At 36.6% G+C, this 20,054-nt stretch overlaps 2 protein-coding genes and 1 long non-coding RNA gene across 3 annotated transcripts; 1 reads left to right on the top strand and 2 right to left on the bottom strand.

Annotated features, from left to right (window-relative positions):
* The first annotated feature begins 4,353 nt into the window (after positions 1-4,353).
* On the top strand, positions 4,354-15,977 carry LOC145772540 (organic cation/carnitine transporter 2-like). Its single transcript, XM_082584404.1, has 9 exons — positions 4,354-4,465; positions 5,801-5,877; positions 6,644-6,747; positions 10,449-10,600; positions 11,340-11,508; positions 12,270-12,506; positions 13,681-13,895; positions 14,602-14,787; positions 15,808-15,977. The coding sequence occupies exons 1-9, from the start codon at positions 4,354-4,356 to the stop codon at positions 15,975-15,977; spliced, it is 1,422 nt and encodes a 473-aa protein (XP_082440530.1).
* A 690-nt stretch (positions 15,978-16,667) lies between these two features.
* On the bottom strand, positions 16,668-18,439 carry LOC145772539 (zinc finger MYM-type protein 1-like). Its single transcript, XM_082584403.1, has 3 exons — positions 18,224-18,439; positions 17,321-17,641; positions 16,668-17,177 (listed from the first exon to the last, which is right to left on the bottom strand). Exons 1-3 carry the CDS (start codon positions 18,437-18,439, stop codon positions 16,668-16,670), a joined length of 1,047 nt encoding a protein of 348 aa, XP_082440529.1.
* Positions 18,440-18,527: 88 nt separating this feature from the next.
* On the bottom strand, positions 18,528-19,550 carry LOC145771658 (uncharacterized). The gene is made up of 3 exons (XR_014289249.1): positions 19,265-19,550; positions 18,885-19,071; positions 18,528-18,552 (listed from the first exon to the last, which is right to left on the bottom strand). It is a non-coding gene; the product is annotated as an uncharacterized LOC145771658 (long non-coding RNA).
* Positions 19,551-20,054: the final 504 nt, after the last annotated feature.

Below are 20,054 nucleotides of genomic sequence, written 5' to 3'. Positions count from 1 at the left end.
TTTACAACTTAAAAAATAGTTTTAACAAACTACAAACTTATAAGTTCCATAACTTACAAACTGAACATAAAAAAAATAGTTTTAACAAATTATAATCTGAAAGTTTAACACATGAAAACATACACATGAAAAATTATGTTAAGTGACAAACTTAAGTTTTCTTTTACAAACTTAAAAAATATTTTCAACAAATTGCAATTTTATTTTTACGAGCTTAAAAAACTATAACAAAATATCACAAGTTTCTGTTGCATAATTTGTAACGTTAATATCTGTGTTTGGAGATTTGTTTGTATGTTTTTATCAGCAGGTGTCATTACGTGTTGCAAAATTTGTAACGTTAAAATCTGTGTTTGGAGATTGGTTTGTGTGTTTTTATCAGCCAGTGTCATTACGTGTTGCAAAATTTGTGCTCTCATTCTGCTGGAGTTTGTATTTTTTTTTTATGCTTGTCTTAAGGTAACAATTTGTGATGTAGATTGCGCTAGATTTGTTGATTTTTTTCCAGTCCTCAGATTGTAGAAGTATATATTGCAACAATTTGTTCTATAGCTGTTCATTTGGGTGTTCTCGTTGTTTAAAAGAAATGTTGATTGTTTAGCTGGTATTAGCATCATCTAAAATAAAAATGTAAAATTTATTCCTGCATGATAAGCCTAAAGTTACGTTGTTTTGACCAAGCTATTACTCCAGGTTAGTTACATGTATCAAACGTTACTATAAAGGTTTAGCTGAAACCACTGTTTTAGCGAAACGAAGACCTGGAAAAAAAAAAAAAAAAAAAAAAATTAAGCCTTTCCTAAACAAACAAGCACTTCTCGCCATTTACCATTCTCTAGTTGAGAGTCAGATATTATATTGTATCTCAACATGGTGTCATGAAAACAAAACTACATTGCAAAAGCTACAACGTACATGCAATAACTTTCTTCGTACTGTATTTAACATTGACCGCAGAGAAAGCGTAAAAGGTGTAATGGAACTCAATAATTTAAAATCAATTAACCACATGAAAACTACAGAGATTGCAACTTTCATGTTTAAATATTCAAAAAGGCTACTTCCCACAACATTCAATGATATAATTATGTGTAAACAATCAAGTAGCCTATCAACAAGAAGTAATTCTCCTTATATTCCGATATATTGTAGAATTAACACTTGCAAACAATCAATACGGTACATGGGGCCAACAGTTTGGAACAAGCTTCCCCCTACTACAAGAAATGAATGCAAAACTGTAAAAGGCTTTAAATTAAAAATGAACAAGCTAAATCTTCCTTGAAATAATCCCATCTAAGTATTACATCATGCACCAAACATACTAATATTATTTTTTTTTGCCCAGAAATGATAGGCCAATGTGTGTAGATTCATTAGCAAAATAGTAAGGTTGTAAGTACTCCTACTGGCCTTCTGGTTCTTGTGTTTTTTGTCCACAGAAGTTCTACAGAGTCTTCAGAAGTTTCTCCATCCTCTTCGACCAATCGCCATCTTTCGGTGAAGCGGTGGCCATGTGCTCCAACCAGTTGTTTTTTTTTTTTTTTTTTTTTTTTTTTTTTTTTTTATATCAATATCTTGGACTGGATCGTCATGCTATTGTCTGATTATTTATCTATTTTTCTAACATGCCAAATTGGATTTCTTTATCACTTTTGTTATGGTTTAACGTGTAAAACATATACACAGTAACCCAAATTTATCATATTTCTGTGACATGCCACTACTACTTCCCAGGAATCCCAGCTAGCAATGCCTGCCGTTTTTGCATTAATTCAACGTTTTCTAACGTTGGATCAGTGTGGAAGTGACGAGTTTAGCTGACTGGGGTTTAAAATTATCGCTTTATCAACGCAACTTTTATCAAAGCACGCTTGATATCTTCAAGACATAACTTCCCTGGGTATAATTGAATTTCCGAAAGATGATGATGTTGTTTTTGCTAGTTTGTTTTATTTGTTTTCGTCATTGTTTTCAGTGTCGTCAAGTTATAGCCTATCTATTTTGTGAGTCGTGCAAGGCCTATGGTGCGTTGCGCTTGAAATGGCTTTGCCCGTGGTAGGATTTCTTTGTGGGGTTTTCTTTGCCTGCCTTGCTCTTCTTTGCTATGAGCTAAACGCATCAAGACGTGTTCCCCTTACGACCATCAGCACTCTTGATAACGCACCATGGCCGATCTTCATAGCAACTGTCCATACAAATCTTAAATATATCAGCTAAAGCTATGTGGGCTAATTAAGCTATAGCCTAAATATATGTTGTTTATTTGTTTGTTTTTTTTTTGTAACATTTTCTTTTTTTTATTTCCCCTTTATATCTTAAATTTTTCTGAAGGTGTTGCGACCGTGCCAAATTTCTTTCAAATCAATAACTTACTTCGGTCTCAAGCACGTTTTAACGTTCGCGTTTTGTCGCTTCTACCCTTTTCTCGACCTTTGCTATGTTGACGTGTATTGTTTTGATATGATGGTCAGAAATAAAAACAACTGAACTGAACTGAACTGAACCTGGTGAAATAAAGGTTTACTGAAACCAACATAAACCGAAAAGATGATAAAATGCAATATTTATTAGTGTTCAAGATGATTAAATGCAGTATTTATTAGTGTTCAAGATGATTAAATGCAGTATTTATTAAGTTTTTTCGGTCAAGTCATGGGTTTTGCCTTACAATGAACTAAAACCATTCCACTGATTAAAAGATTCAACAAAGTACAACGAAATGTTCAATCAACCTAAACATTCCAAACAACAGTGAAACCTCATATACCAATAAAATCACCAAAAGATCCCACCAATCAATGACAAGTTATGAAACTCGAAAGATCCACTCCCCATAAGAATGCAACACAGTATTCGGAAAGACCTGGAATCGAACCAATAGACCTATCCATCAGATTCAATAGTGAAAACTCCACTCCTGCAAGCAAACAGCTTCACGAAAAAACATGGCTGCAACCAAACCTATAAAAAATTAACAAAACATACAGACACATACAGAACATATACAAAACATATACATACAGACAGTTTGCTAACTTAAACGCGATCAGCTCCCACTACGTATGGTACGAGAAGAAAAACAAACATTTGTTTATGGCATTTAAATCGTGATGCTCTATATACCTAGAACCAAAAGATCCTACCAATCAATGACAAGTTATGAAACTCGAAAGATCCACTCCCCATAAGAATGCAACACAGCATTCGGAAAGACCTGGAATCGAACCAATAGACCTATCCATCAGATTTAATAGTGAAAACTCCACTCCTGCAAGCAAACAGCTTAGCGAAAAAACATGGCTGCAACCAAACCGATAAAAAATTAACAAAACATACAGACACATACAGAACATATACAAAACAAATACATACAGACAGTTTGCTAACTTAAACGCGATCAGCTCCCACTACGTATTGTACGAAAAGAAAAACAAACATTCGTTTATGGTATTTAAATCGTGATGCTCTATATGCCTAGAACCAAAAGATCTGCAGTTTAAATCAGCAACACTACATTAGCTAATATTTTGTGAGGTTGATATTTTATGTTTGTTGAGCAAGAAATATAAATAACGTTAATAAACCTTTATGATCTTCAAGTATATGCTTTAGGTGTGTTTAGGACTTGTATTGGAATAATAATTATGGCAGAACTTCGAAGCGAAGATGTAAAATAGTTAAAATCACATCATTTACAAGCTCTCACTCTCAATACTTTAGAAACCGTAAATAATTCTTCTGCCAGCCTTTGCTTACTGGACTTTAGACCTTACTGTTAACTGACTAAGAGTGCATTGTACCAGCTGCTTGCTAGGCTATTCTGAAGATATCATTATACAGGAAGCAGGTTGAGTTCGTGCATCCAAAGCAACAACGGCTTATGAGAGTTTTACGCCTAACCACCAACAGCTGTGTAGAACAAAACGGCTTCATTAATATCACTCTTAACAGATTCGAAAAATAAGAAAGGAACACATTTCAAAAACAATTATTATTTATCATATTTAATAAACCAATACTATCATAGAATGATGTCACGCGCCGAATATACCTATATAATATGTCAATACCCTTGGGGCTACCTTTGGTGATACCACTTCCGTCTGTACCACTTCCGTCTGTACCCTACCTATGGCAATACCCGTCTGTACCTGGCGGTACCCGCCGTCTGTACCGATGAGGGGAATACTATGCTTCTCCAACTACTTTTTTACCAAATAAATAAATAAATATAAACATAAATAAATACTAAATAAATATATGTAAACATTCTTAATGTTTCTTAATTTGATTAGATTTTGCCTGAGATATTTGATATTTCATCACTTGAAAAAATCCAAGTAGTCTACTATGGCCAATAAGGCAGTTAGGACAGCTGATTCTAAAGTTGCTCAAGTTAAAAAAGTGGATTTGAGATCATCAAGTTCAAAAACCCATGCCACGACAAACAGTGCCACTGAAGGTAGGCACTTTTACGTATTGCACTGCCCGAAGAGGCAACCGCAACCATGCGTATCGTATATGACATTACTGGTGTTTTAGTCACAACTTTTCTCATAAACTCCATTGTTTGCAGTCACTACGATTCTTCTTGCACTCAGTTCAGTTGAAGAAGAAAAAATAGTATTAGCAGAGGGTGGGAATCGAACCCATGCAATCGAAATTATTACTCCTCTGCCCTAACCATTAGACAACGTTGGTTGTGGCGATGCATGCAGTTAAATTTCTTTGTATCAAAATCTTTCGATAAAGACGACCAGTTAATCACGTGTTGAGTCATGTCACGCATGATAGCGCTACCAACGTCAACGATGTCGTATGTCACGCATGGTTGCGGTTACCTTTTCGGGCAGTGCAATACGTAAAAGTGTCTACCGCCACTGAAGGTTAGCAATCTTTATTTTAATAAAGGTTGTAGGCCTATGCCAGGCGCAAATCTATGATTTTTTTTGGGTGGGGCCCAGAAAATTTGAAAATGAATTAAAAAGTAAGGTAAAACAGATATGAAAAATCAGTGGCGTAGCCAGGAATTTGGGGGGTTTTGACGGCCGGCGGGCGAAGCCCCACAGCGTGTTCGCCAAAGGCGATACCCAGCGGCGGGGGGTGTGGGGGGCCTCCCCCAGAAAATTTTGAAAAATTACTTTAAATTTGGTGCATTCTGAGAGCATTTTCAACAAAACTATGGGTATAAATATTCCTGTAAAATGGTGCTGTCCGGTGGCATAGCAAAAGGATAAGATCATGTTTTCTTCGGCATTTTTTCGGTAATAAAGCTAAGTCTCTATGTTTTCTTGTTGTTAATTCCTGGCTGAGATGTTTGAATGTTTGGTATTGGCAAAACTTGCTCTTTTAATGCAGTTTCGCTTAAAATTATGCAAACTTTGTTTTAGAGACATAGAGACTGAAAGCATCATTCTCAATATCGTGACGTCACACGCGTGCCAAAGGGGGGGGGTTGTAAGTCCGCTGTGGGACTAATATCAGCTGTTTAGAAGCATATCAAACCATTCAACAATTTCTCACAAAATTTCGGGGGGTGCCGGGCCCCTTGAGCCCCCCATAGATCCGCGCCTGGCCTATGCCCTAATGAAAATTAATAAAGATTGCAAACCTTGAGCGACAACGTCCACCACAGCACGAATCTCCAAACTCGATCATCTCAAATTCACTGTTTAGACTTGGTCCACTTTAGAATCAGCTTATTGTCTATCGTTGCAGTAAACTTGTGCATGTCTACATTTATATACTTATGCGTATACAGAAGGTGCTTTTGCTTAACATTTTGGCTATTAAACAGAAAATTGGAAAAAATGGAGTGAAGCTTCTTGTTCCAACTTTGTGTTTGAAGGCCCACACACATCAGTTGTGACAGAAGTAAGATTTGAGTTGCTTCTAACACGCTATTTATTTTTAGTTTTGTTTAGTTTTTGCGTTTTTATTATCACTCACAAGTATCCTTCATTGGTTTTATCAACTCACTGTTAAGCAAGTTGTAATCAACTCACTGTTAGGCAAGTTGTAATCAACCCACTGTTAGGCAAGTTGTAATCAACTCACTGTTAGGCAAGTTGTAATCAACTCACTGTTAGGCAAGTTGTAATCAAGTCAATGTTAGGCAAGTTGTAATCAACTCACTGTTAGGCAAGTTGTAGTCAACTCACTGTTAGGCAAGTTGTAATCAACTCACTGTTAAGCAAGTTGTAATCAACCCACTGTTAGGCAAGTTGTAATCAACTCACTGTTAGGCAAGTTGTAATCAACCCACTGTTAGGCAAGTTGTAATCAACTCACTGCTAGGCAAGTTGTAATCAACCCACTGTTAGACAAGTTGTAATCAACCCACTGTTAGGCAAGTTGTAATCAACTCACTGTTAGGCAAGTTGTATCATGACAAGTATCTTCTCGCTCAAAGCAACCTCTAAATACACAGGGTTGAGATATTAAATGAAATATGTGTAAAGAGGTAATAAAATCTGCTGTGTGTTATCTTCCAACATTGCATAAGAGCTTTTCAACCATGTTTGGGTGGTATGATTTCTAAATTAAGGTATTTTTTATTTTGAATTTACGGTACGCTTACGTATAAACAATTGTCATAAATTTAAAAAATTACTTGTTTCTGAAACAAATTTTGTTTTAGTTTGGATTGGTATGCGAGAAAGCATGGTTGAAACCTACAATGGTGATGATTTTCATGTTTGGAAAAATTGTTGGAGTTCAAGTTGCTGGACTTTTATCCGACAGGTTAGATTGTTTAACTTATGTCCAGCTCACTTGGCTGTCGAAATTTCATTAATTTATTGCTGATTTTTTCTCAACTAGTTTTAGTAGCAAAATGAAAGCACAGCTTATGATATTTTATTGATATAGCCTACAGTACAGCAGTGTGTTGGATTTTAGTGTATTTAAAAGCAATTTGAGAGTTGGAACTTTAAATATTTTTGTTTACAAAACCTCCTTTGAAATATAATTTTATTTTATGTATTGCAAAATTAAAAGGTAGACTATAGCCTACGCCGCGCCCTATAGCCTAACGACTTTCAAATGTGCCCCCCTGCCCTCAATTTTTCTGTGGATGGGGGGCAGGGGGGGCAATGGTGCCCTTTTAAAGTCATGTAAGCTACTCCCCTTTTTGCAATGTGATATAAAAATTTCAGCTACTCGCTTTCAGCGTAATTATAATCTTTCATTTCTGCTTCAAAATAATATTCACGACACAAAATACTGTATCACAGTAGGTAGCTTACATCATTATAACATAGCATGATGCCCCTGCGTGCCATTGTTCTTTGTATACCGGACACTTACATCATTACTCGATGATGAACTGATGGATCAGCATTATTGCTACATCTTAAAACTTAAAAAAGAGGCCTTTCAGCAACAAAAGTGCCCTTTTTTATAATCCTGCTCCCCCCCCCAGTCAAAAACCGTTCCGGCACCACAGGGTGCACGTATGAGTGCAAAACATGCTCCAAAGTATGCAATGCGTGGATGCTGAATAGTTAGGGTTAGTTGCAAAATGACGCAAAATCTACAGTAGGCCTATGCATTTTTAACCAACATTTTGAATTGTAGAAGACTATTATTTTTCAGCTATTGTAAGGATGCAACCATTGGTTGGTGATTCCAAAATGATACCAAGAAAACGGGTTACGAACAATTGTATTGACACTTTCTATTATACAGTAGAACCGCCAGTATAACATACTACTTTTATTATTGCACTTTTAGATTTGGACGTCGAAAACTCTTTTTCATTACCCTATTGTGGTTGTTTGTGTCACCGTTTATCGTGAGCTTGGCTGGTAGTCAGACATTTTATGCGGTTACGATTTTCTTATCAGGATTCGCTGCCGTTTCTAACTATTATACAGCAAATTTATTAGGTAAGTTTACCTCGGGTAAATTGAATTATTTCGTGCAGAAATTAATCGACTGAAATTGTATCAAGTTTAAAACAAAACATTTTTGCTTAACTTTTACTGATTGTTTCGCATGTTTGTAAAAGTTCTGGTCCATTGGCATCTGATTATGGCCCCCATGGTTTACAAAATAAAAGTGAATTTTTGCATTCAAGCCCGTTGAACACAGGTGCAAACGAAATTTGTTTAAAGAAAAAAAAAGCTCAACAAAGAAAGCTACACACCATAAACAAGATCAAAGTTGTAGACAACTTGCCCGTACCAATAAGTATTCATTTACTTTTTCCAGGAGAAACGTTGCACTTCTGAAGATAAACTAGCTATTCTTAAGTACACGCTTGCTCATTGGTCTCCATTAGTTTTTGCTTAGTTTGATCAAGGCAAGAGGTGTAACCAATTTGTACAATGTACATATTGAATATTATTTTGCAAAACAATATCCAAATTTCAGCCGTGTGCTGCCTATTTTATACAATGAGGAGAATAATAACTTTCAAAATCAACAAATGCTCTAGCCGCTCTTACCTTAACATGAAGCAAGGCATCTCAACCTTTGTGTATTAGGGCTGAAAGTTGATCGATTAATCTCCAACTGATGCTGAGATTGAGTAAGTGTGCATAGATTTCAGACTACAACATCTTCAATACCTACACGCCCCTACTCGAGAATGTTGCCATCATTTCTTCGAATCTTTTCTTGCTTCAACCTCTATGCTGGTGACTTCAACTGCCAGCATACCGGCTGGGGTTACAATAACATAAGCAGCAACAAAGAATTTTTGGTCGGTTTGGCCGCTACTTACTACATCTTACCCTTCTATACAACCCAAAAAACTAACCAGTTTTTATTCTGATTGCTATGGAACAGGGAAACATTTTAATTGGCTTTTTTGAGAACTGTTTTCCAGATAGAAAAATAATTCCCGTGGTCACAACACGAAAAGTTCCCGCGGTCACAACACCGGCCCTCTCTTATTACCCCGCTCCGATATTCATAGCCCTCGACCAGAGAGCACCAATGTAGTGGTGGACCTAAAAAAAGCCGAAACAATACAGCCTCTTATAAGTGTTACGGACAATCTTCAAATCAAACGTCACATAGAACCGTTATCTACTGAACCTGACGTCTTACGTCATGGACTGTTGCTAGAAATAAGCAAAGATTGCATCACCTTTGTCACACCTGTGAAACATTACATAATCGTTAAATCTTGAATTACGAGATACTGTATGGTATAAGCCAAATTGAACAGGTGCTTGAATAGCTTCATAATGCTTATCATTATTACGTCACAGAAGATGGTTACGTGCGTTTGAAATATCGTAATTCTTAAAATTGTTGCTTGAAAAGTTGGTTGCATATTAAAACGGTTTTGCTTGTGTTTACCAACTAGACGAAATTTCCGTCTTTATCTCAGTAATTTGTATTGTAGTGACAAGTTTTAGTGGGTACGGCGTTGCCTCCATTCTTCGACAGCCTTGGGGTTATTTTTACAGAAATACAATTCTTGAATAGACGTTTTCAGAAGAGTGTTTCTTTCGGTCATTGCATACAGACGAACGGATCCGGGAAATTTATGTTACAATTTTTCCACGAAGAGATTATGGTTTACCATTGTGACCAATAAGTTATAGGCTATTATCAATACAGCCACTCGACCAGAGAGCATCGGTGTAGCGGTGGACACAGCCACTTAACCAACCATTTCACTACAAACTTACTGCCATCTGGCACGAGCAATGTAGTGCACTTCCGCAGCAATATATGAGACAAAGTCACAATACCTCGTAGTCGTCGAAACAGCTACACATCATGCTGGGAATTGGGACTCTCTGTTGCTCCTATGTGAATGCCATAGGCTACCTCTACCTGACGTAGCTTGTATCACCGCTTTGACGAAATTTCTTGAGTGACTGGATGTAAAACAACTTGAGCAATAGAACGTAGCTGTTTAAACCATTGACTTTTGACACTGAAATTGCAAAGCAAGCAAAACCATTAACACTTCCTTTTGCGTGCAGTACACTCTCCTTGTCAGTTTCACTGCTTACCACTCTCCAATTTTCGTACTGCTGGTCTTTGTCTGTGACAACTCAATCATCAACTCCTACCTTCCATAAAACAATCTGAGGTTTGGCACAAAAATCCATCGTGGATCAAAAGGCCTTCAGGACTAAAGTATCTAGAACTAATTTGAGGTCAAATGGAAAGTCCGCGTTGTTTTCCTTGACTTAACAGTTGCCTACTTCACAGCATGGCACGCGGACTTGTTGTAACTTATTTGTGAGTTTCTTCTTCTGCTTGCAGACAAAGATATAGTCAATGTAATCATGAAGCTTGTCAGTAATAAACGCTTCACCCCCATCATCGGTAACTGAAAGAAAAGCAGACTAAGACCTCTGAAAATTGTTATCCTACAGGGATTAGTCTTGGTTCCACTTCTTTGCAGCAACTACATCTACGACCTACTAAGCATAATTTCCGTAAAATACGCATATGTAAACGACCTGATCTTGCAGTTACCCATTACGCAACATTACGGAAAAATCAAGAAAACCATCCGGGCAAAGTTACACAAACCCTCTTAACTTTTCTCCAGAATTAGCGACTGAAACTCACAAAACCAAAACTGTGACAGCCGCTTTCTATTTTCACAACCTGAAAGTTGATCGTAAGCTGAATTTCAAGACAAAGAGAAAATTATTGTCCTTCGACTTCTTCCCTGTTAGTATCTTAGGTTAATATTAAACCAATCACGTAGGCTATATCAAGAAAATCAAAATCAAAAAAGTGTCATCGCAAGCTAATGCTATTGAAATGTTTGGCATGCTTCAGCTGAGGACCGAAAGATGATTCTTTGGCCTTATCCTTTGTTTTTCGATCAGCAGAAAGCTATTTTTTCTTTTTGAAGAAAGGCAGATTATGTGCACTGAAGAAGAGACAGTGCGCAGTTTGCATCGATTTGGTGCCGCAGTGCTTACTGTAACAACATCGACATTGCTATTTTACCAGTGTGCTGCGTTCAGTAACTGGATGCCTGCGTCCCACACGGTTGGACAATCTTATGGTTTTTCGGTCGCTTGAAAAACTGAGTCACTGGGGCAACTCTTAGTTTGTGACCATACCGGATGAACTATTAATGAATGGAAGCTGCTGCTAGAAAGGATAGGCCGTATTTCATTGGTACACGAAATTTATTATTTTATATGAAATATTACTTTTCAATTTTTCTTTGCAAGGTTGGTCAAACATGAAGTGGAACTTTAAGTGAGCCACTTTCTTGCTTAGACTATTATCTACTTTGGGCTTTGGCTGATGCGTACCGCGTATCATAAAGGAAATTACCATTTGATAACAGCCAACAACTTCGATTTAACAGTTTTTGAAATGAGGCTTTTATATTTATGCAGGAATTGAAACAACTGTTTCAAAACATCGAAAAACTATGTATCTTGCTTTGGGAATTGGTTTTGGCGTTGGATACATGATCTTTCCACTGCTATCCTATCTAATACCAAACTGGAGATGGTTTTTAAGAGCAACGTCATTTATGGGAGTGTTGTACATTCCATATTGGTGGTAAGTGCAGAGCGTAAAGTATTTCTATGATTAAATCATAAAATTTGCAGAAGAAAACATCAAAAACAAGCTATAATTTAATAAATTATAATTATAAAACAAATCAGGCCACGGTGCTTGGAAAAGTAACAATAAAAAATATTGAGACGTTGGCCTACCTGAATTTTTTTTAATTTCTTATCATCTTGGACAGCTTCACTGTTATTTATTAATTATTATTTATACACCTGTAGTTTTTTCACCAATACACAGCACATGGAAGGTGAGAGCAAAAAATTTGAAGCGTCGACCCAAAAATGGGACACCTTAATTAATACACAGCCTTATAAAAAAACTGAACTCTTTCATATGAAGTTTTTTTTTTTTTAGTTAAAAAACAAAACCTTTGTGCGATGGCCGTTGAAATTTCAAATGACGCATTGGGGCATCGTGATCCACAGTTCGACAACCATTGTGATACACAAATAAAGCACAAATACATTTTAAATGTCGTAATTCATCAATCATGCTCCAGACTCGGAAACTTTCACGGATTCCCTGAAATTGCTTTGCAGACCCCTTGAAGATCCTTGAACCTCGGTTAAGAACATCTGGTCCATAGCTTGTTATTAAACTATCTACAGTATCTAAATAGCTAAAACCTCAATTGCTAAGGTAACAGGGATCAGTTGTCAGTAGATGTTACAGAAAATATATTTCGCACTTATTCAGTGCATCTTCAGTTCTGATCAATCTATCTAAATATTCAATGTTTCCAATAGGCTCATTGATGAATCTCCACTTTGGCTTTTGAATAACGGAACACCAAAGCAATCAAAGGCTTTGTTAAATAAAATTGCAAGAATGAACGGACTTCCTGCCACAGATGAGATCGAAATGTTGGTGTCAAAAGAAAAAGAAGTTTGCAGGAAAAGTGCTAAAAAAACAATGATAGAAATAAAGAAAATGTGTAAAGCTCCTTTGTTGATCTGGGCTATGATTTCTACAGCATACTCTTGGTATGTAAAAACCAATTATTAAATATTGGCAAACAAAATTGTTGTGAATGATCTGTTTTCCTCTTGAAAAACGCATAGGCTACTTTTGTAAAATAAATGTAAAACAAAATGTGAATAAAGGGCACTGTGACACCCTGAAGTGACGTTTTAAAATTAGAGAGAGATCCAAGCTTGATGGCCTATAGCCTACTGCCTTTTCTACAAAGATGTGATTGGTTTAGTTTTGAAACTTTATTCTCTGACTGACAAAGCCTTTGATAGGTTATTTCTAGTAGTTTTGCATACTTGTAGACAGTAGAGGCTTTAAACCACTGACACAGGGCCGGTCACCGATATTGGCTAAGTAAAGTTTCCGATAATTGTTGACTAGAAATTATTCCATCCAAAGGGTGCCGCTGAATGGAGAGTAGTCCTGAAAGGAGAATGGAGATGCGTTGCTCAAGCGCACACCCCGAGAGCCGAACCACCAAAGCCGATTGATCTTGAGGCGTGCGCATAATCACTCAGCTAACGGGATTAGGCTTTGAAATAAGACAATCTCTTTGAAAGCTTTGTCTTGAAAGTTTTTCATACTTGTAGAGATTTAATTTACTCACCCAAGTCCAGACGCCGAGGTTGGTCGTGAAGTTTGTTGAAGTGTTTTTGTATGTTACTTATTTCATCCGCTATAAGGTGCAGTTAAATGAATAGTTGCACACTGCACAGTGTTGGAAATAGCCTACGTAACCTGCGTTGCTTAAATGAATTCCAGAAAGTTGAATAACCTTTCCTTGATTGAAATTGAATGAAAATATATTCAAATCTAGTCATATCAGCTCTTGGAAATATGTCCAATCTAAATCCTATCGATATACGTGTTAAAACTATTTTTCTTTGCTGTAGCCAACTTATTTTGATACGAATAGTTCAGTCACCAATCCAGAGTGTTTCTTTTGCTATAGGGCACTGCTTTAGACTGATTGTGTGGGGTTTTATGTCAATGTTTACTTATTTATTTTTTAGTAAAAAAATGTTTGTAGCCTGCCAAGTTTCAAACTTACAACAGTGTCACCATAGGCTAAGACAAAGAGATATAAATTCTAATGAAGAATTTCAGTGTCCGAGAAGACTGCAAGAAGTAAGGTTTAAGATTGAGAGACAGAAGTGTCTGTCAACTTGTTTTATATCATTACAGGTTCTTGACAACTATGATTTGGTACGTTCTGGCCCTCAGTAATGATAAATTGAGTGGAAATAGACTCTGGAACATGTTTTATGGTGGTGTTGTTGAATGCGGAGGAATTGTTTTGTTTTTCATCGGTTCAACCATTGGTGGAGGCCGAAACTATTACATGCTTTTGACAGTTTTGATTGCAATATGTTTGAGCGCTTCACCTTTTGCTGCGATGTGTAAGTTTAAGCCTGGCTAGGTACTAGTACATAAGCAAGTCTGACAAAACCGTAATCGAATCAGAAAATTAAAGTTTTATATTGCGACAACAAAATGACGTAATGTAACAGGTTTAACGCTGTTTTTGTTCAGTTTTAGAACAGTGCTTGGCAATTGCATTGTAATCAAGCCAATTCCAATTGGTCGGTCAACCATCTTTGGCCTTATATGTAGACTCATCTGTCAATATGTTAGATTTAAAAAACTTCTATCACAAGAATTGCCGCATTTACAACATATACTGAAGTAATGAAGAAGTGATAAGTTTTAAATTAAGTAATAATATACCGTTTACAATCAAACACACAACAGATCTTTGAATAAGCTTTCTTGCTTAAATTTGCGTTGCGTTGGAGATAAATGTTCTGATTAGGGACTGCACTACTGTAGAGTATAAGGCCTGTTCTCTGAAAGTAAATATGTGATATACTATACTTCTGCTCAGTCACCACCGATGGCAGACAGTCTGCTTTACCATGTAAAACGAAATCCAGTCGTCCATCTTTCGTTCTAATTGGGATGCGGTCCTATGTGAAAATCGTTAGTCTCACTTTTGTTTCATACCAAGAGAGGTTATCAAGATACGTGTTGTTTAATGTTTATAAATGCAAGAGTTTGTGACAATTGTAGCTCATTTTTGCTTAATGTTTTCCTCTGTGTTATCAGGGAGCAGCAGTACTGCAGTGACTGTGCTTACTATGATAAGCAAACTGTTTAACTCAGCTTGTTTCGCATTAATTGCCATTTATGTTGGAGAGCTGTTTCCGACAAACACCCGACAGTCGACTTCTGGAATGATAAATGCTGTATCGAAAATGGGCTCTGTGATATCTCCCTTCGTAATATTTGCAGGTAATAAGCTAATGATATTTTGAATCAATTATTAGCTTAAACGTACTTGATACAAAAGTAGCTTTGAATGTTTTGCTTTTAGTTTTAAAACACACGCTATTTTTGTTTCTTTTCATTATCTTGAAATAAAAAAAAATAATCCAAATTCAAAAACTAATTAACAAAGAATGAACAATGAGCTGGATCGACTCTTTGGATATGAGCTGCACAAGCACTTTAGGACAGCGCTCTTCATTCAGCGGCACCCAGGAGAGATTTTCACAGAGAACATCACTTCAACAAAATGAGGAAACTTCACTCTGTCAAACTCGGTGACCGGGTCTGCGTCAGTGGTTCAAAGCTTTTACAGTAATGCAAAACTGTGGTAAAATTACGTTTCCAAAAAAGCTTCTCCAGTCTGAGGATGAAATTTCCACAATCAAGTTTCATTTTCTGCAACGTTTTGATCAATTAAAAATAAAAAGTCAATAACAACAGACAAATATAGTTTGGTCAAATAAAAGTTAACATAATGTATAAAATCAAGACAAAAGCAAATGATACAAGTCATGTAACCTAATTATATTACCTTGTTAAACGACAATCTTTTAAGATGAAGATAACCCAGTGTAGTTCTCAAACTTGTAAACTATTTTTGAATATAAAAAAAGAAATGAGGCTGTGTGCGTGTAGTCCAACAAGTTTCAAAAATTTCGTTTAAAATAATAAGTCCAGTTTGTAATTCTCTACTTAGCTATCATGCAAGGCTTGATGCACGATTTCGATTCCCCTTCTATGATTGCTGTCACTTGAAAAGTAACAGAGTATTCAAAGATGTGGAGACTATACCTCTCAGTGCTACAAGGACTACCGTTGGTACTTTTCATCTCAACAATCGCCAAGTAATCGGGCAATTAAAGATGGAAGTCAATGTCTGCCAGTTGCCTTTTTAAGAGCCAACTAACTTATCTTGGGGTGAAGCGGGATAGACAAATGATATTAATAATATTTATTGTTTATTTACAATATATATTTTTACAGGAGAAAATGGAAACATTACTACACCTTTCTTAGGAATTGGAACGGCAACGTTTGTTTCTGCGATGTTGTATTTCTTTCTGCCTGATACAAAACACGAACAGTTACCCAACACCAGTGGCGCCGCCAGACCTTCAACATTGGAGGGGCAAAATATTACTGCTGGACAGTGATATTCTATTTAATTTCTCTTGCTTTCTACTGCAATAGCCTATAGCCTACCTAAAGTCACACATTTTTGACATGTCTGATCTATCGGAACAAAATAAATTGACTTGATGCTAGGTGCTTGTAACAGTTAAGTTCTCTTGCATGGGTTATGGCCTGCCTATAGTTTCAATCTCATTTGCACTAAACTAAATTGGCAGTATCGTAATTTACCTTGACTCTCTAGAAATGCAGTGGATAATCTGTCTTACCGGTAACTCGAAATACATATTCATTCTTCACAACTTCAAACTTGAGGAATAATACAGTATTTGTACACAACTTTCTTCTTGCGTCAATTCACAATAACAAAAGAGAACAGGCTGCACCGTTAAAATCTGTACTAAAATTTTTTTACCATTGGTTTTCAGATATTTCCACTTTTCTCGTGGTAGGCTACATTTTACCTGTACTTTTGAGTAAATATTACTAAATTTTTTGTAATATTTACTCACATTTTTGGTAAAAGTTAGCGTGAGAAAAGTGCGAATAACTGAATACTTAATTGAGGGTAAATTTTAGAAGCATTATTAATAGTGCACTACATATACTGGCAATGGGAATAAACTTCTTTTTAAAAATGACAAGCTGACTGACAACTACGTTACAACTAACAATGTCGATAGTAATTTCATAAATAGAACGTAAACGTTACTTTAATATAGCATCATTCGCCTTGCACTAGCCGAGGCAAATTTTTCTATCAACACATTCAAATCTAGCTTTTCACATAGGTCTGATTCTGATGACATTATTATCAGATTGTTTAAGCGATCTTGACTCATGGTGGTTCTAAGTCGCGATTTAACAATTTTCAATTTTGAAAACGATCTTTCAGCTGAGCATGAAGTGACGGGCAACGAAAGTACCAGTTTGATTAGAATCACAACATTGCTGTAGCAATTGCCCTCGACACGAATTATGCGGTATAAATCTATCAATGTTGTATCTGGGTCTAAAAAACTAGCGTTTTGCAGTAGTAGCAGTTGCAATTTGAGATCGTACAGATTGAGGTCGTCACGATACCACTCGGCTGCCTTCATAATGTGGGCTATGGCATCTTTCGTCCGCAATCGTCTTGGAGCTAAATATCCTAGACCGCGTAGCACAAATGAACTTGTCTGATTAAATCGTGATATTATCGTTTGCTGCATGATATCAAGAACCTGAAATATAAAAAGGCATGGTGAATATAAAGAAGTGAGAGCAGATTCGCAGAGTAATTTCGGAGTAGCCTACAAAATATCAAATTTACTTGGGCGGAACGCGTGCTACATTACATATCGACTGCTATCAAACTATCACAAACCTGAAAGTAAAACTGCACGCGGAAGCGATCTTTTCCAGTAAGGTTAGCGACAGTATGACAATTTTCGTCAAGTCGATTTGGAATTTTTCTCTTTCGTGGGCTACCCCAGCTGTCAGCATCGATCGGAAAACCGCTAATGGTATACTCCTGGCACACTGCTACGGCTTCCTTGAAAAATTCCTCAAACTTCTCGTCATTGCGAAGAGTTTTGACTGTTGCAAGCAGGTCTTCCACTCGATCAAAGCCAGATACTACATCCAACGTTTTGCTTTGGAGTTTATCTGACACTCCTTTGGTTAAAGAAAGAAGGCATTTGAACACCTGAAATGCACAAATAGCCAATAAAGGTAAGGTCCATTGAATTCGACGAACATTTATAGCTACTTGTTTGAAAAGTTTTCCTTTTCGAAAGTATAGTTAATAGATCACGCGTATACGAATACTAATCGAAATATAAGAAATCATTTTCCTTACTTTTAAGGAAAGCACAAATTCAAAGTCGATGCAGTGACGAAGTCCTCGTGCCTGGCTGCATATAGCACTTTTTTTCCCATTTATTAAGATTTCATCAAGAGTGGAAAGGATAGCAGGAAGTGTGCTGTCTATGACACATATAGAATCGATACGGCATGCCCACCTTGTGTCGGACAGCTTTTTCAGTGTTTTTACCTGCCCACTGCAATGTAATTTTTGCATTCTTTGGAACAGTTCGTGGCGCATAGAGCAAGTTTCCAAAAACACATAAAGATTTTGAACTTGTCCAAAAAAATTTCTTGCAATGATATTGTCGGAGACACTCTGCACCAGCACTAAATTCAAACAATGTGCATAACAGTGCACAAATAGCGCCGATGGAGATAACTCTTGAATCCGCGCTTGAAGACCATTGTGTTTTCCACTCACATTTGCCGCGCCATCGTAACATTGCTCTCTAATTTTGGACACATCCAAACCATGATTCTCAAGTGTCTTCTTTATGATCATAAACAGAGTAGCAGCACATGTGTCGTCGACTTTAATCATCGCGAGCAATCGTTCTTCAACGGTACCATTGTAAACATAACGCACAATAAGGGAAAGCTGCTCGTCATGTGCACAATCCATAGTTTCATCAGCCATTATGCAGAAAAATTCAGAATCTTTGATTTGACGGACTACTTCTTCAGTTATAGCGTTTGACACCAACTCTATCATCTCATTTTGTGTCTGGTGGCTCAAGTAGGAGCAATTGCCTGCACAAAAAATGTTGGTCAATTAAGCACAAACACCCTTGATATCTGGTCAAGTACAAATAGAGAGAGCTGAGTCAGTCAATGCATCTGCATGTTTCATTTTTTGAAGGAGAGCATTGCTAAATTTTATTAATACCTTTAACATGAGAAAAAATGTTAGGCTATTATTTATTATCAACAATAGCCTACTTTAGTAAAAAACTTGCAATAGGCTGTTTAGCCGTTATTTCAATATTCGTATCTCATTTTATGCTGTCAGTGGTAGGCTACCTTAAAGACCCACATACGGTTATGATCTATTTTAAATATTGAGAAAGTTTGTGCAAAATTACCTGGTGCACTTGCGAGATGTTCAGAAAGAAGCACATCGCCTTCAGCAGCGAATTCTAAAATTTCTCGAAATAATCCTTTATTTTCCGCCGCAAGGTCGTCGCTATGGCCACGAAAAGGTAGTGACAGTTTTCCTAACAAACTTGTTAACGAAACTATACGACCCAAGACATGTCTGTTTTTGTTTACCTGCAACACAGTGACATCGTTAGAAATAGTAGCATCCACTGTTTAGGCTACCTTTCATTTGCATGGAGTATAGCCTATTATGCACGCTTACCACAGACTTGCATGGAAAGTTTGCCACTCACATGTAAATTGACAATGAAAACTAACAAGCAAATAATGATATCAATAATTACATAATTAATATTAAACATACCATTTCTTCATGATAACTGAGTTGTTCTGCTTTTTGCTTATCCAAAAGAACATCAACGCGGTTTGAAGCCTTCCAAGATATCCATTCACAGTTTGATTCCGCATGGGACTTGCAGCTATCATGGCTAGCGAAATTTTGCGTAGCTTTTTTCCAGTTTGAAAAACCATTTTTCACAAAGGCACTTTCTGATTTTCCAACAGTCTGTTAGTAAAATATGCCTCATGATTTGGACTAGGCTGTCAGTTGATAGAAAAATTATCAAATACTGCACTGAAACGCTGTGAAAACGTTTTTCCATGCTTACAAAATACAGATGTCAAGACATAGTTGATATATCAAACACAGAGGCGGCCACATGCGTAGCCTTATGACATTGCGAGCATTGAGGCCAATAAAAGTTAATAGAACAAATTTACTGTGACGGCCACCAGGCATAGTTCAACTGCAATAAATGCTCTGCAAATTATTTTTTATTCTAAATATTTCTTTTTCCTTTCCACGAAGATTTCATCAGGAGAATGCACAATATCAAATGATAAGTTTAAAACACAAAGTTAGCCAACAATTCTTATACTGTATTTCTTATTAAGATACCAAAAATGCAGTATGACGGAACAATAGGCTACAGTTAAAGTCAACATGTTTCTACGTTTATTAGACGTAAAAACAAGCTTCACTAAAAGTAAAAATAATCAATTAAAACACAAACCCCAGCCAGCTAATTCTGCTGCTTTTTACATCGATTCAACGTTGTAGGGCGTTGAATCGATGTAAAAAATGTACAATCTTC

This window comes from Aplidium turbinatum, chromosome 6, assembly GCF_918807975.1.
Source record: "Aplidium turbinatum chromosome 6, kaAplTurb1.1, whole genome shotgun sequence".
Taxonomy (NCBI): domain Eukaryota; kingdom Metazoa; phylum Chordata; class Ascidiacea; order Aplousobranchia; family Polyclinidae; genus Aplidium; species Aplidium turbinatum.
Note: the sequence above shows the minus strand (reverse complement) of the source record. Positions and strands in the feature narration are given on the sequence as shown.

What these genes read in the sequence shown, in the direction of transcription:
- LOC145772539 (XM_082584403.1), bottom strand. Translation starts at nt 18,439, where the DNA reads ATGGCTGATGAAACTATGGATTGTGCACATGACGAGCAGCTTTCCCTT. An exon ending in GTTACGATGGCGCGGCAAAT is followed by an intron (nt 17,642 to 18,223) that starts GTGAGTGGAAAA and finishes TGTGCATTTCAG; the next exon opens with GTGTTCAAATGCCTTCTTTC. An exon ending in GCGTGCAGTTTTACTTTCAG is followed by an intron (nt 17,178 to 17,320) that starts GTTTGTGATAGT and finishes TTTATATTTCAG; the next exon opens with GTTCTTGATATCATGCAGCA.
- LOC145772540 (XM_082584404.1), top strand. Translation starts at nt 4,354, where the DNA reads ATGGCCAATAAGGCAGTTAGGACAGCTGATTCTAAAGTTGCTCAAGTT. An exon ending in TTCACCTTTTGCTGCGATGT is followed by an intron (nt 13,896 to 14,601) that starts GTAAGTTTAAGC and finishes CTGTGTTATCAG; the next exon opens with GGAGCAGCAGTACTGCAGTG. An exon ending in TCCCTTCGTAATATTTGCAG is followed by an intron (nt 14,788 to 15,807) that starts GTAATAAGCTAA and finishes ATATTTTTACAG; the next exon opens with GAGAAAATGGAAACATTACT.